We start from the raw sequence: 17,766 nt of genomic DNA, 5'->3' as shown, positions 1-17,766 counted from the left end.
TAAGGTACCTACATACCAAAAATCATGAAAATCTGTTATTCCCTTCTTGAGTTATCCTCGTCAGAAGTTTTTGACAAAAATGCCCCTGCTATCCCAAAACTAGACGCTAGGGGGCCCAAACTTATGTCATTTTTTCCTGAGCACAAGAGCTATCTAATACTTAAAAATCTTGACCATAGCATGTTCAGAACACCGAGATAGCAAAACCGGAAGTTGCACTGCAGTACTAAGGTCACACACCAGGGGGCCCAAAATTGACCTTGACCTTCGTCTTCCCAACCCCTACCCACATACCAAATATCTTCGTAGTCCGAATAATGCTCACCAAACAAGCAAAGCTTCTGTACGACAAAATCACATTCTAATCTGAGATTAACAACTCAGTATCAAACAGACTACCAAATAAGCAAAATCTTGCTTACTTGCAAAATCAGACTACCAAAACCAAAATCCAACTCTAATAAAAGGCGCTTTCTGTACAGGATGTCTCAGTTGTGGAACAACACAGGCGTCAATTAGCAAGATATTGGACTGTAAATATTGCCTTTAATGATGTTATTTTTGATCTCTACTGTCACTGTATGTCTCTGTATGTTTTAATTGCAATGTGTAAATATGAACGTGTAGACCACAGGAAAACATCCTCTTATGGGGCTAATTGTGGATATAATTGTAATTATAATTGTACTAATTAATAAATGTGCAACTGTTCATCCTAGTCATTTTGCATGGTAGGGTACATAGCCACCATGCGCAAGACTTTCCAAGTATAGACATACATACATACATACGATCTAAGGTAATGCATGCGTTATGTCAGAATTCCTTTCAAGCTATTATCACTATATAAGTAAGAGTTTTGGGATCTGACGACCTTGTCAATGCACTGTACATTCAAGGTCACTTAATCAAGATAAGAGTTTGAAAAATGATATCGACATAATATATACATGTATTATCAAGGTGCATCTTTCTATGCTTAGAAAGTCTTGTGATTGTTAAAACCGTTGAAGGGAACCATTTTCACATCGTCTAGGGGTTAGTGCTATTGTCAGATTGCTAATGGTCACCCTGTACATCTCAGCGAACCACCAATGGGCGATCGATGGCATGAAACAGCATAAGTAAGGCTAGATCTGCTCATCCAGACTGTGCGCTACTCCCTACTGACGTGTCTGGTACTACCTGTGATGGCAGGTAACCCATGATGAATGGGTCTTTGTCTGTACTGACTCGTGCACACACTTGGACTGCAGACAAAACCAAAGCTACTGTTCCCTTGTCGTCAGATTACTTAGAAAGGTATGCAATCTGTGATTGAAATTTGCTCCCTCTGGTTGCAGTACATTACAGAAATGGAACAAAGTTGTTTTCTTTAAATTTGTTGCACAGTGAAAGGGATTTTCCACCAACTTTCGGCAGTCCCGCTACCTTCCTCAGGGCAGTACTGACTTAGTTACACTATGCTTCCCACTGCTAGGTGACGCTGCAGTAAGCATAATACGGTCCCAATCGTGACTAAGCTTGTATCCCCCTCAGGTTCATGACTGATTTAGATGTGAGTGGAGCAAGCTTGTAGCAAATCTGTAGTCTCTACCAGACTCCCGCCTGGCCGAATATTAATAGGGGACTTTGACCAAGCTGGAATAAAAGTCTAGTAGGGCCTAGGAGTGAACTGACTGACTGAAAACACATGGATAGCAACTTATTTGTCCCTATTTGGCCAAATTCTTCTTTTTTTTAATCCATCTGACACGTCTGCCTGCAGAAAATCTGCATACCGTAATCAGCTAGAATAAAAGTCAGTAGGAGTTAATTGGCTTAGGATTGAACTGACTGACTGAAAGCAACTTATTTGTCCCTATTTGCCCAAGTTGTTCTTTTTTTAATCCATCTGACACGTCTGCCCGGAGACTAGAAAATCTGCATACCGTAATCAGCTCGTGCAAAGATCGTGACTTCTATGATTCATTATCCAGTCAACTACCATTTTAGTTTCAGTTATGAAACACATTACCAACACTTGACTTCAATGTGACCATAAAACATTATTACAGGCTATTTTCATTCGCCCACGTGCACCTGTTTCGCTCTACCGCACAGGGTAGTCATCATCAGCTGACTCATATGCAAGCATCGACCTTATTCAAAAGTCTTTGTGACTTTAATCAAGTCTAATGCACCACACACTTGTCTGTTACACGGCAATCAATTGTTGCTCTTTCACCTCCGTAACCTCCCATTTTTCATCTCCAGGTGCGCATCATCCACAACACGTCAGGGGGCGCCGTTAACCACGCCGCAGACCTTTTAGCGATCAACATGGCGTCCATCAACCAGATCCTGGACCCGTGGGTCTACATCTTGTTCCGGAAAGAGCTGCTGATTCTGTTCTTCCGATTCTTACGGGTCATCCTGTGTGGAAAAGCCCGGATGTCGATCGAGCCGTCCATTGGTTCGGGCGGGATCGGTTCGGGCGGTAGGACGGAAGGACCGGGGAGACCTGCCCGGTTTCAGGAGGACTTCAGTGTTATAGTGAACGGCAGCACTCAGAACAATCAGATTGAGATGACTGAGCTAGTTTAACAAAATCTATCCTTTTTTTTTCTGTACAAACGTGAAAACATTTTAGAATTGGGGACGCACAGCAAGAGAATCTATATCATAATTGTAATGTGTATTAACTGCAATTTTTGCAAAGAGGACCAACAATTATGTCGACATTGGATTTCAGCCGAAGGCCAAAGATATCGTGGAGTTTTCTAGCTTTAACTGTGACTCTCCTATATAGGGCAGAGGTTGCAGGACACATATAGGCAATATAGATGTATCTGTTTGTATATAACGGTAGAAATACATCATGACATGGCATTTACATTATAGGCCATAACCGACCATTGGTACTAGGGAGTTACTAGTATCCAGCAGATTATTTTATGGTAAGCAAAAATAGATTGTTGTTGTGTCATAGTATGCAGTATTGTTACATTTCATACATCTGTACGCGTTGAAAATGATGATTGATACATTACATTAGTACAATCATAAAAGCTGCACATGTATTACTGAATGCAAACCACCCATATCAGTCCCTCCAGGCCTAGATGCCGCTTTCAAGCCGAATTGGGTGTGTTGAAGCGCCAGCTAGCGGCGCCCGCTATACTGCCAAGATGAGCACATGTAATAGCAGATGATTATGCAAAATAATCAGAACTTGTAGAGTCATGTACATAGTTATCAATATTACTGAGACTACTGGCACTATTCTGTCTTTCTTTTTGTGCAATATCTACTATAACAATGAAAAACTTAATACGCGTAGTGGTACAGGACAGAACATGCACAAACAATAATTGTACTAGTATCCGTCAATTCCTTTGGCTACAGAAGAAAGTGTTGTACATAATTAAATGATGTATACCCACCCTAATATCTATATATATATGTACATATAATATTCACATACATCTACGCACACGCACATATATTCTTCACAGTGAGTTTTGGGTTTGAGTATTCAAACACGATATTCATAAAATGCATTTAGAGTTGTATATCAATTACGTATGATAAGCTGTTGTTAAAGGCGAATAAAAACTTCTTCTGTTATGTCTTCTATCATCCGATTCTTTCTTTAAAGATCAATTTAAGAAAATAATCTTTGGGTATAGAGTTGGACAGGGGGCTTTGTTTGTACCTATCGAAGGTGGCACAGAGAACCATTCGATGTAGTGCTCTTTTCCTTCACAAGATGTCGCTCTTGCCCATTCAATAGCCTAGTGTAGTGTAACAGTCTCTATCAGAGATGGGGTCTCAGCTACGTTACGCCTCAAAACGACAAGTGCTGACAAGATCAACAAACGTCTTTTGTAAGAACAAGCACAATTCAGCTTTTCCCTTCTCGCATATACTTCCTTAAGGTTAACTTACGTCTGGATGCTAATGATAGAATACTAAGTACAAAAGGAACCCGGAAGTTGATGATAAGCACATGATCTTGACGAATAGCCGCAATATCCGGTCAAGAAAAACAATCCACGTGGGAACCGGATATAGGTCAGCAATCGGTTGAGTGTAATGCAGTTTATCAGGCATGATATTGTATGTGATAATTCCGGAGAGGAAATTCACGCGACGTACATTACGTAATATTTATTGACCAACGTCCATCGCCATTAGACGTCGTGCTTACTCATCGTCAGTGGTATATCGCTGGCATACACTTCCTTTGGCACGACGCGCATCTATAGGTGGTGTCTCACTGCACTTGGGGCAGTGGACTGTATAAATATGTATCAATATGAAGTAATTTTCTAGAAACTCTACAACTTATGTTACGATAGCCATCCTTCTACTAAGGGTGAATATGTTTGGGCAAGACATCAGCAGACAGTATGATTATGATATATTCAATCAAAGAAAAGAAAATCGTTTCTAGAAAGGTCGTAGGTACACAGTACAAAATTGACACTTCACTATACAGTCCTCAGAACATTTGAAGGTTACCCTAAGGCTGTTTTATATTAGAACGCCATTAAAGTTGTCCTTGTGAACATCCATAAATCATGGGCGGTCTTTGAAGAGATGAAAGCAAATCAAAGCCTTTCCATACGTGAAGTGACCAAAGAAAAAAGCTACATTGAAACATCCCTCGTTTACAAGTACATGAAAGCTACGACAGGGTTTTGAAAGGTTTCTAATGTTCACTCGTCCTAAAGTAAACTGCTATGAAAGCTACGATGTAAATGACAGGGTTTAACAAGTTTCTAACATCCATTCGTCCTATCGCGGGCAAATACATAAAAATTCATTTGCCCATTTTCCTATGTATTTCCACTTCCAGCAATAGAATTTGTTTTATTGTTGGCTCTCTTTTTCTGTGTTGACCAATGCTTGATGCCAATGCTTAATGTTGTTAAAATGTAAACAATAACATTGTGACATGGACCATGAATTCGGTATACCAATATCACAAGGCGAAGGACTGTATTAAATATGAAATAATTTTCTACAAACTCTATATGTTACGATAGACAGCTTTCTACTAAGGGTAGTTCGCGAATATATGTGGGCAAGACATCAGTAGAGACTTTGAAACTTTATCTAAAAACCCATTAGAGACGTGCCCTAGGGCACGCCACTAACCTTCAAACAGCAGACAGTGTGATAATCAAAGAAAAGAAAATCGTTTCTAGAAAGATCGCAGATAATATTGCTACAAAACTGACCATCGCTAAACAGTCCTCAGAACATTTGAAGGTTATCCTAAGGCTGTTTTATATAAGAACGCCATTAAAGTTGTCCTTCATTCATAAATCATGGACATTCTTTGAAGAGATGAAAGCAAAGCAAAGTCTACGTGAAGTGATCAAAGAAGAATGCTACATTGAAACATCTCTCGTTTACAAGTAAATGAAAGCTACGACAAGGTTAAAAAAGTTTTCTAATATTCACTCGTCCTTAATGGGGCAAGTAAATAGAATTACTTGCCCGAACCAACTTTTCACTTGCCCAAAATTTGATAACATTTTTCTATGAATTTTCACTTCCATCAATAGAATTCTTTTATTGTTGGCTCTCTTTTTGACTGTGTTGACCAATGCTTGATGCCATAGCTGTGAAGAATAACAAGTATATCACAATCTCACTCATGGAAAAACCTTACTTGGGGTAGGACATGCACTTGTCCCATTAGCATTTTTACTTGCCCGGGACAATTGGACTTGTCCGACGATGGTACCGAAGTGACACATAAGCTCTCTATTGCGTAAGCCAAAAAAAATACGTTTTAATACAACTACATTGTGTATGAGTTAACAGAGCTCAAAGCAATATCAGGGCATTTACACTGGAAAGGTAAGCAAACTGCGAACGACGTGAAAGAAGTAAGTAGCGCTAGATGAAAGCTGAAAGGGAAATATTGAACAAGTTTGCACACACTGCATTGTTCAATTTGGCAGTTTGACGACAAGCGCTTCACAAAACCCTACCGGCTAAGACCGGACCGCCACACAGTAAATGCCTTTATTATTGCGCACCTGTTGTGACAAAACGTGACAAAACTACCGTCGGCAGAGGATAAAACGGTCATTTTGGAGATGATAATATTTACTGTACCCCAAGTGGACTGTTTGATAATGCCAAGCGGCGTCCCTGAGTAGTGCTTTATGTGATTGTTATTGCCTAATATTGGGAACAAGTGTCTGATAGGGACTGCAATAAATAAGAATAAGAGTCATAGCTGACAACTTGAAAACATTTACACATGCTTCGAGGGGCACTGAACCGAATGAAACAGCTTTGAGTGTTTTCAAATCTAAGCCTTAAAAAACTGTAATAACTATGTAGCAGCACTATAAAACTAACATAATGTTGACTGAAAAATTGCAAGGGAGTAAGCTTACGAATAACCGGGGAGTATCGACACTCAAAAATGCTTGAATGATTACACAATTAATCAAGATATTTGTTGCATTCATTTATGCGTTCCCAACCAAGAAAAGCGGAGGAAAATCTTAAGTGTTAAGAAAATCGATCGAATACTTCCGTTGTGGTTTGAAGATCTCCTTTGTCATTCTGTTGTGTCCACAATAAAATCCCGGATGAAGTGATAAGTTTAGGAAACTTGGACTTCTCGTCAGTCGACGGTCACGTGCGAACGGAAGTGACGTCATTGGCCGTGGCCCAAAACAAACAGGTGGTCTGATATCAGCACAATGTTGTCATTAATCAAGGTTCAGGGTCAAAAGTCAATCGTTGAACAACATGGAACAAAAAGTAAATCATTAATCTATGCCGCCGAATCTCTTGTCCAAGTCGTCGCGAAACAGTAGTGAGAAGTGTTACACGTTAAGGTCAATGGAAAGGTACATGTAAATTGAAAGGTTGCGAGAGTTTCATGACAAAACACAAAATGGCGGACAACTAACGTTACTGGCTGCATAGTCCTTGACCGATTACTCTTTGAGTTTTTCTTGCTCTACTTGCACACATGCGTAATTTATTCGTGTTATTTTTACATTTATACACGATTCTACGGTATATAGATTTATATGTCAGTTGTTGGAAGTGTTGAGGTTTTGAAAGTGCTTTATGGATAGAGGGTAGAAAGAACTGTGGGTTGGCAAGCCCAAAGTTGCTGTACTGTAACTGTAACTCTACGCTGCTTTTTCAAAAGGTTGTCTTGCTACGAGTATTTTTGTTAACGACCTCATACTATAGGGGTTTGTTGGTGAAGTGGATTTGGAAAATACAGACAGTCGACCCTCTGGATGTTTCTTTGTGAATGTGACCGGTCAGTGACCGAGTAGTTTGTTTATACAGGCGTTAATTAGGTAACGTTAGGACTTGCACTGTTGGTGAATAGACATCCAGATAGACACGACATACAAAATTTTCATACTTTAGCATGAAACATTAGAGAAATGCAACATTAGGGACACAACAAATGCAACATATGGAAAGATTCGTTCAGCTAACTGTCTATTTCTTTCCCGTTTAACGATATATGGAACGACGTGACCTTAGGTTACCTTTCACAATGCCCCTGTATCTCTTGAAAGAGAATATCCCTATCTGACCAATAGAATCTTTTGTCTTATAGCTGAAGGACATTGGTGTTTTGTTGCCAGCTTGACGTCATTAACGTAAGAGGAGTGTCTGTACATGTTATTGTCCTGTCTCCTGGCAAGCAACCGGTAAAACAAAAATTTGAATAAACCAATGAACGGAGAACATGAAAAAGTACTTACCAGTCACGTCAGTAGATTGCGTCAGAAAGGCTTCATCTATTAAAGATGTGGCAGGTGAAACGCTTTGTTATTGCCATACACTAGTTCATGTCAGGACAACAAGATAACATGCATGTCAGGACAAAATTTCTTGTACGTAACTTCATATCTATATAACGATTGCATGACGCCATTTAGAGAAAATATCAGACCTTCGAATTCACAATGGCATATAGATTGAGTTATAACCCCTCCCACCTCTTACAGAATGTAAGACGGGCATTCTACCCTATTGCCGTATTATGTTCGTTAAGGTTCTTGAGTAACGTAATCGTTCAGTTTATAAGAAGTTTATTTGCAAGTTCGTGCCCGAGGGCTAATTGCAAATACATGGTATACACATAGTGACAATGGACAGTCATAAACAATATTCTAATCTAATACTAGTGTTGGCTATTTCTAAACCAAACCTTCGCTGGTCATACATTTCAGAAAACTTTGAGCATTGCATTTCTCAAGGAAGACGTGGATGTCTATTTCATAGCATGATTTGTAATTGACACCAGGTAAAAGACAATAGCTCAGCAAATCATATGAAATGTCTTTTTTTTCTTACTCACCGTGACTAGTAAAAAAAAACCACAGACTATTTGTACGTGTGTATCCATTCTGACCGACGATAACTTAACAATTTCTAAACCATCTGCAAAACATATGGCTCCTAACTTTACTCAAATAAATACAACTGCTATGTTTGCATTCATTATCGCTGGGTTGTTTCTTTGATAATTCTATAAACTCTATATCTATCACTCCTGCGAAACTGTCAGTGTGACATACTTGATGCTATAATCATATCAACATCCGTGGTATCAAAGAAAGTACTTCAGTCCGTTTTGAAAACTGAGTGGCTTACACAGCTCGTCATACAAAGGCCGGTGCGCTTTATAGTATAAGAGACTTATTAACCCACTTGCCCTGCTAACTACACAACGTGACAGCTTGCACCAGGTCACATTAACCGAACTATAGTACTTTCACGGCCTCAATTTGTTTTGCAGCGGACAAATGAAGCATGTCGGATCGAATTATATCATTGATGGACCACACTTGTCGTGCACGGATGTTACGACTCCTTTCATTGGTTCCTGAGGAGAAGTTACGACTTTTGTGTCGAGAAATCGAATGATGTGACGTCAGTATGGAATGAGCGTGAGTAGTTGACTTAGTTCCGGTGAGCACACGGCGAGGGAGGCGGACCCTCACCATCAGCACCTTTGTCACACGGTGTTGGTTGGAAAATAAATCGAACGCCAAGTAAACAAGAATGTTTTGTCGCAAGGGGACTCTTTTCTTTGTGGTCAACACAAGGCAAAGTCGACTAGATTTCTAAGTAACCCCTCTCGTCTTACTCGTCACAATTAAGACATGTATTTGTTTAGCATTAGCGTGTCTCGAGTGGGTGAAATGCCGCGCTTGCTTACGCACAACCCCGCCCGGGTTATATCACGGGGCGGCGGGTCGGGTTACCCCTGTATATAAGTGGGTTGGTTGCCGCTGGGTGTTTAGAACCAGGCATCATGCCAGCTCAGAAGGAAGTCCTCCCTGTCACAGGTACAGACGAGTCCTACATCATCAACCATGTGGAGAGACCTCAGGTCAGCATGTTGAGAAGAGACCAGGAGGAAGTGCGTCAGCTCAGCGCCAGCCACGGCAGACTGGGCCCGAAAAAAGACGACTTCTTGGGGAGTCTGTCCAAAGAGAAGATGCAGAAATCCGTACCCTTGCTGCCGCCCATCATCCGGACGGGGACGCCTGGGTCGCCGTACCCGTCGAGATCCCCAGTGGTCACCCCACGGCACGGGACACCGTACGGCTCCCTCGGGAGTTCTCCCGAGTACTCGCCACGACTTCCGCGGAGCAGGTCAAACCCTCTCCCGCCGCTACAAGTCGTAGGCTCCGATCCGGGCCTTGACTCGTTGAGTCCGGCGCTCGGCACAACTCCACAGGCTAGTCCGAAGCCGTCCAAGCGTGTGACGATCAACGCTGGGGTGCCGATGGGCTCGAGCACGTTCGAGCGAGCCCTGACGGAACTAGCCGACGAAGAGTTAGCCGAGGACGCGCAGAACATCGTCGGTTCTGCCGATCTTGACGCCGTCGTCTGTAAGTTGGCCCTGACGGAGACCCCGGACTTTATTGAAGAAGAAACGGCAGAGGAGATAGAGCAGGAAAACGCCGACAAGCCCGTGAGTTCTAAGATCATCTCAGACTACCTACCTGTCACACCCGACACACCGTCTTCCCCAGTGGTAAGAAGAAGAGGGAGACTTGTTGTTACGAAAGGACCGAGACCAAAGTCTCTAGATGACTCGGACTTGAACGGAAATGTGTCGGACTCTAAGAAAGTGACGAAGTCGCCGCCACGATCTCTGACGCCCTCGCGGGAGAATATCGGCCCTCTCACGCCGAGGACGCAGCGGCGTTTCCGGGTGCAGTTTCATGAGAACACGGACAGGGCCGTGGTGAGTACGTCCGGGGAGAGCCCCGTGCCGCCGCGGACTCCCATCAGCTCGCTCCGCCAGATGAACGAGGTGGTGACGATGATCAACCAGGCCGTCCTACACTCCGGTAACGTGTCCCACCGCAGGCTGCTCTCCAACCCCAGACTAGCGGCGCTGAGGAAGGGAGACCCGCACCACTCCTCCAACCCAGAACTCTCCATCCAGGAAGCCAAGCAGGCACGCTGGGTCCGGAGACGGGAATCCAAGACGGAATCCCTCTCCGACTTGGACATCAGGAGCTTAGTACGGAAATCAAGCGACTGATGCTAAAGCAATACAGCTAGTTTTCAAACTTTGTCAGGACAAATACCACAAATCAGAACTGTATCCTGTTATTTATGCCAACTGTGTGCAGACTATCTGGTAGAATGTAGAATTCGAAGACGACGTTCATGTTTCACTTGTGAGAAAAACAAGAACTGATTCAGCCCCCATCTTTGCAACACGACACTTGCATGGTTTGAGTTGAGGTATGTGTTGTTCAGCCAGATGTTTATCACTGTATCAATGTAACTAATACCTGTGGTCGCCACCATGTGGCTTTCTTCCGTTGTAAATACGATTTTCCACAGTACTGTTCTTGATATGACGAATAACAGTGGATGAAGTTTGACAAGGGCCGCAAAATCACTGGTATAATATGCTACAAAAATAGCTTGCTACGGGCATTATTTACAACATGAAATAATATGCAATGTTGACATTTGTTTGATTCTTAAATACTACATACCGAAAATCTGCTGTTTACATCTTTGATAGTTTATCTAATGATAAAGGAACTTTATTGCTACTTTAGGGAAATGTTAAAGTTACTTCAGACGTATTTATTGCATCTATGGACTAATTTAAATGAGGCATGAGTTTCATAAACAGTTAACTTAAATCTGTACACATGACAACTTCTGTATAAAGACGACCTGTCCATTATGGCCACTTATGTGGTCCTGTAAGATTATTTTCCTTAGCATTACGAAACCTGTGCACAGCGAGCACCTGACCAGATCTACATGAACTGTACAATATTTTTTTTTTCTCGAGTGAGAGCTCGGACAGGTTTGATTGTTCAGTAGATTTGTAAAAGTCCACTTCTTCCGGGTCACTACTCAAAGAGAGTAAATATTTTCCATGGTCCACTTGTTCCCAAAGGTTTGGCTAACCTGTAACGACAACAGTCGCACGGGAATACAAACACACACGTAACTGTTGCAGCAACACCGGCCTGAATAGTGAATATAGGTGCCCTACTTGTACAGAAAATGCACCCCTAACACAATGTACAGCTAGCAATTGTATATCTAACTTATTGAAACTTGTCATACATTACGTGTGGAAAGATTAGTTGAGATAAAAGTTTTGTACAAAACTTTATGTGTCTTTTTTTTCTGTGTACTGTCTGCATTGATATTTTTACTAGTAATTTTTACATATACCGTAAATGCCCATGTACTGAGCAGTGACTAAACAGTAGTAATCTGCGCTGGTTAAAGAAAACAGAACGGAACAGTAGATACATCCGGCTTACATTACAACAAAGCTGAAAAAAGAAGCAGAATTAATCGCTCTTAAATATGACAATAGAATGATTATTATCAACATGAAAACATAGAAACTGTAACAACAACAAGGATACATCCACCATTGTTCTTTAAAATACGAACAACAATAAGATTGATAACGAAAACATATAAACATTCACATGCTATACGCTGACGGCATTGCCATCTACTGAACATATCTCTTGTGAAGAAACGCTACTTCCCCAAAACACTCAGTAAGCAAAATATAGCCTCAGACCTTAGCCAGGGGTTTTTAAAGCGGCTGCTTTGAGCTGCACTACGTCATGTTTATGAAAATGAGATCCTTAAAGGACTGATTCTGAGATATTTTAGATGTTCTAGAGACTACTACATATAAGAAAAGAAGCTGGTTATTTCAGATTCTAAGAGTGAAAGTGGGTGTGTCTTGCCTTGAGGCCCGTCTAAGAAGGTATCAGATATGGCTTTGCTGACCCTAAGTGTACAATTATGCTCAGTAACAGTACTCATCGCTGAAAAAGATAGGGAGACGCTGCAGCTGCAATTATCCTGATAAGCGGTGGCTCCAGGTGGCGCTTTAACTCAACTTTCCTGTATTTCTTTTCATGCAAAGTAATCCTCTAATCTCTCCCATGATAAATATCAAATTCTAAGTGATACGCATCGTACTGTGTTGCGCCTTTGTCGACAATCGAAGAAATACCACTTCTTAAGTCACAAAGGACGTCTCGGTAACCCTAAACGATTGATTCGTTTTGAAGAGAAAAGTTGTTTTTGAAACCAGTCAAAGCCTGGGGCGATAAATAGTTTTGTTGGATACTTAAGAGTTTTCTATTTCTTTGCTTTTTTTCCTGCTGTGGTAGAATTGACCTACATTTACATGTACGGAATTTCGTCTTCTGTTTTTAGTCATTAACAAAATATAAATATTTCCTAGCACAGGAACTAAAAACACATCTAAAAACAAGTGGATACAAAGAGAGGATGAAATGCTGGACTCACTTATAATCAATAATAATTCAATGGACAATGAAGTTGTATTTAGATGTTTGAAGTGGGGAAACATGTTTGCTTGTTTCTAACTACAAAGTGCACCCCATCTTTGTTTACAGTCTGTATTCTACAGCAATATTCTACACCTACATGGACTATAACTTTCTATTTTCCTCAGACGTCTCCTCATAGAAGACTATCACTTTTATAAAGAAAACAAACCGTGAGTTCAACTTTCACGAACTCTACTGAAAGGGTGTTTACGGCGGCGAAGTCTGGGGGTCGACGGAGGTCATTTCCCAGCAGGTATTTCGTTACATCACAGGTGTTCTCGCACTGTAGTGTACGGTATCAAGGTCGTCTGTGGTGCCATTGTACAAGTAAACTCGGGAAAATACAACGATTGTTTCTCTGTGTCAAGTGTAGATTGTAATCTCTGAGCTGAGGTGTTTTTTACTGACTTATTACAAGCGGCAAAAATGTTTATGGTCTTCTCTACTTGTTCCACCGTTGAGAGCTTTTCAGCGAACCTTTAAGTTCCCATCTAGCTCCCATCGTTACACTGTGGAAGTGCCATTCTTAAAGTCCATCTACAGCAACAGCTTTCTTTCCACAGACTGCACAATTATGGAACAATGACACGGGCGTTTTCCTCTCGTGATCGTATGTAGCCCACAAGCATCCATAAGCAACTTTCGCCGTCATCGCTCATCACATTAGCCAATAGTCTCCCACCAATGATAAAATGGATATCATAAGAATTGCACAAGCTTTCTACCGATATATTATACATTCTATTTGATTATGACCGGTCAAAGTTGATATTCCAAGCGGTACCTTTTTTGCGCCGAGTACTATAGTTCGGTGCCCAAAGTGGTCTCTTGGAGTTGCAATGCGCAATCTCGTTTATAGAAATGTTCTGTACTGCTGTCGTGTTGTGTGAGTTGGTATTGGCTGTTCGCCTCCAAGTTGTCTGATCGTTACGTTTGGAAACGGGTTGAAGAAAATGTCAGGAAACAATCATCATTTTTCTTCCGACCGACCCCAACTTTCTTGCCATATTCGTAATCCTAACATTACATCAACATAATACGTTCACCGTAGCTTTGATCAACCATGCCGTATGTGCTTATTGTATCGCACCGACCTCTGAGTTAAGAGTTCGGAAATTCGAACCTTAGCTGTTGTCGTTCACCTGATATCTTTGACAAGCAACAAGTTCTACGGGAAAGGAAGTCAGCCACACTTGCTTAGAACGAGACTTTAAGGCATACGTCACATTTCCTACCCGGGGCCCGACCGGGCTGTTTGCGGAAACGAAAAATTAAAGTTTATGCCAATAGATATGCACACGACATGCTGTTGAATTATTTTGGGTCCGTTTTATGTTTTATGTTACTACTATGTAGTTTGTAATAATCTTTATCAAATCCTTGAGAATATACAATCCCCATGCATACGTCGTTGCCATCAAATGTGAGAATTGCGCATATTCCTGAATGGGTTTATGATTATGTTTTGGAGATGAAAGACTTATTTGCCCAAGGCTAGAGTGCAATTAATAAAGACATGAACGATCTGGAAATGAGATCACCGTTTGAAGTACGTCAATGCCTCCAGCTGCAGCTAACATTGAAAATAATTGGCTGCAATTACTCCCAAGGAAACGCATGTATCGTGCACGTGTTTTTGAGTTAAAGCATTGAAGGCCATGAAAGAAAATCCAGCGTTTCAACAATATTCCACCACACGAGGAATCGGTGTTCTAGACCGTTGTAGCACCACAGAACAAAACACCATCTTTATCTTTCCCTGAATCCTAATATTTGTATCTCTCTGTCAGCCCATTCCATGTATGCATATGGTCAGCCATTGTGGCCATATTGCAATACAATGTTCCTACGACTCTAACTAACTAATAAGAAGAATTGAGGGTACGTAATGTAGGATACAACAACTTTGACATTGTATGTAAAAAATTCCAACCATGTTGCTGTTTCTGAAATATCCTCGTTCAACATGTGAGATACGAGTGGCACTGCAAAAATACCTGTGTCTCTGACCCACTTTCGAGAAAATTCGAGACTGTAACGCTAGCAATGTCCCACACAAAGGGGCTCTTCAACACCCAATAAACGTGTTGACAGACATCAGACATGTGCTACTTAGGAACAAAAGAGTGTTTACAATACAACAAAGATACAGAGGTGAAACAGGTCATGTCAGGAGAAGAAAAAAGTCACTTAAGTGTTATGGATTATCGGTATTGTTAACCTGGCAGCTTGCACTGTGTTCTTTATAGAGAAATTTCAGTATTCCGTGGAGCATGTTGGCCACTTGGTACATGTTATCTTCAAGCAGATGTTCCGTCTGACGTCTACCTCCTTACTGCCACACCACTGTTACATGCCATGTATCATGCTAGCCTGATTGTAAATATTATATGCCATGTGTAAAATAGATTAGTTTCTTAGATTTTTAGATACTAGTAACCCATGTAGTTAAACTGTTCTGTATGTATTGTATGTACAAGTTGCCAAACACTGTATCCTCTACAGTTGTCGTGTAATAAAGTTCTTCTTCTGTGTTTTGTCCATTGGTGCCGTTACAATATAAGCCAGTCTGCTTGAGTAAAGCCTCAAGTCGGGAGAGAGTCGGGAGCTAGATTCGGCTATGTGTAAGCTAGGCTTTAGGCACCACTGTGTGGCTGAATGTCCTTTTTGTTCTGCTTGGAGATTAGCCAGGTTTTTGATATCGACATTTTCTGACTCACTTACATTGGGTATTTCCCAGTTGTTTGTGGGTTTCTATTGGATCTCTCTTCCATCACTGGCCGACAATCAGAAAACAGCACGTACGCATTATGTGTGTGTGAATGTAGTGCTAGCCGTACTTTTCCACGATAGTACTTAGTAATATATAAATATATACATATATATATATATATATATATATATATATATATATATATATATATATATATATATATATGCATATTACTAAGTACTATCGTGGAAAAGTACGGCTAGCACTATGTCCACAGTGAACCAAGCCATTGCCATAAATGAATCGCTCATATACTTTTATCAAAAGGCTGTTTCTTCAATTTTGTTTCATCTTCTTTTGTTAATGATCTGCCACGTGTAGAGAACTGAAATCATGTGGAGAATCATTGGCTCTCTTGGAAATGGATAATCATCTCGCCAAAGGGCTAATTGCCAGCAATGAAGACATGACAAAAATACAAAAATTCAAACACTCATTTGCCTAAAGCGTGAATTTGTAGCAAATCAATCTTGATAGGCAATATCGACTTCAAAGTATAGTTTAATAGAATCGAAAGATATTATAAACTCATGAAGAAGTAGTATACCACGTTTTTGTCAATTTTGCTCACGGCATCTAACGTCCTAGATTTGAAATATGGCGATCGGTTTCGGCGTTTGGGGAGAATTCTCAAGCAGATGCACGGTCTTCAATCAGAAACCAAGAAATGCAACCAATGAGAGTACATCTTACATCCATCATCGACCCGAGAAAGTGTGAGGATATAGGCCAATTCTGTAGCGCCTCTCACCGCCGTCAAAACATAGAAATGCAAAATAAAAACATGAAAATGCAAATAATTGGCGGACACTCTCTCATTTGTCAAATCGATGTTTACCATGCTGTCATTGGTTGAGCTGCTAATGGCGATGAACAATCAGGACTGGTCTATTGTTCGACTTGGTTTGGTGTGATTTGTTTGCTTGACTATGATGTATATTCTGTTACGTGACATCTTATGCAACTAAAAGAGCTTCGAATTCAAAGACACGTAATAGCATGAGTGAGTACCCCTCCCTATCTACTCTTGATCATGCCCAACTTCTTGTCATTTTGGACAGCGCTCTGCTGACCTAACTAAAATTTTGACCGAATTGACTGGCATCGCTAATGTTGTGGTTATAAAGGTTGGTCTTTCCCTCTTCTTTCACTGTTGACAAAATGGATCAATGATATTCAACACTACTTCTTGCTATAGATTGCTATAACTTTACATTAATGGTACCCTAAAACGAGGGACATGTAGTTCCGGTATAGAGAAGATATCACCGACCTTGACTATGGCAGCCATCCTGTCTCTGTCATTGTTTTCGCGGGAAATCTCAGCATATATGGACATGTGTATGTGTGGACATGTGTATGGAAAGATACGATTGGTGGACACTGTTCTGTCTTTTGACATGTAGAAAAGAGGTACATGGTTTTAAAAGGCCATATGAGCGATCGCTGTTGTTGTTTATCCGGCGGTTGGTGCCTACCAGGACGTCAGCAGCGCAGATTGGATTGAAAATTGACATTTAAATTAGCAGATCAAATTACCGGTTAATATGTAAATTAATCGTTTGCCAAACACCTGCTTTTTGCCTACCACTGCGTCACTGTCATCATCGCGATCGCTCGTAATACCTGTCTGGATATATGCTAATAACCTTCATCAACACCACTACTGTATTGCCTCAAACCAGACTTGCAAAATTGTTTTCGACTACGTTAGAACTGTTTTCTCCTTGTACAACGTACGTAGCCTCGACCAGGCCTTCCTACATGGATACGGATCGTAGACGTAGGCAAAAAGGGACAGTAGCAGATTAACATTTCAAAATGAAACAATGCCAAACTATTCTCCGTATATCCAGCGTAGCTAGTCAACGTTTTATAGAAATCAGAACACAGAAGAAGGAAAGAGAACGTAGGCTCCGGCCCGGAGGCTTCGGTCGTTGTGAAAGGCGGGGCCAGATCTGAATCGAGGCTAACTCACACGTCACTCACACAGGAACCACTCTTGTACACAATGTGCTGTGAATGACAAGATATCTGTTTATTCTCTTATCAACACAGAAATCTGACATAAACTTGACTGGTGTCACTCAAAATACATAAGGTACCATTATATTAGCCTAT

General features: G+C 41.0%; 1 protein-coding gene across 1 annotated transcript in view; it reads left to right on the top strand.

Moving 5' to 3' along the window:
• Positions 1 to 3,609, top strand: part of LOC118432524 (prostaglandin E2 receptor EP4 subtype-like) — a 12,794-nt gene extending 9,185 nt beyond the window's left edge. The window contains exon 2 of the mRNA XM_035844134.1: positions 2,257 to 3,609. Within this exon, the coding sequence (XP_035700027.1) occupies positions 2,257 to 2,586 (330 nt within the window). The 3' untranslated portion in view covers positions 2,587 to 3,609. The remainder of the gene's footprint in view (positions 1 to 2,256) is intronic.
• The last annotated feature ends 14,157 nt before the right edge of the window (positions 3,610 to 17,766 follow it).

The sequence above is a fragment of the Branchiostoma floridae genome, chromosome 15 (assembly GCF_000003815.2).
Source record: "Branchiostoma floridae strain S238N-H82 chromosome 15, Bfl_VNyyK, whole genome shotgun sequence".
In the NCBI taxonomy this organism is placed as follows: domain Eukaryota; kingdom Metazoa; phylum Chordata; class Leptocardii; order Amphioxiformes; family Branchiostomatidae; genus Branchiostoma; species Branchiostoma floridae.
Note: the sequence above shows the minus strand (reverse complement) of the source record. Positions and strands in the feature narration are given on the sequence as shown.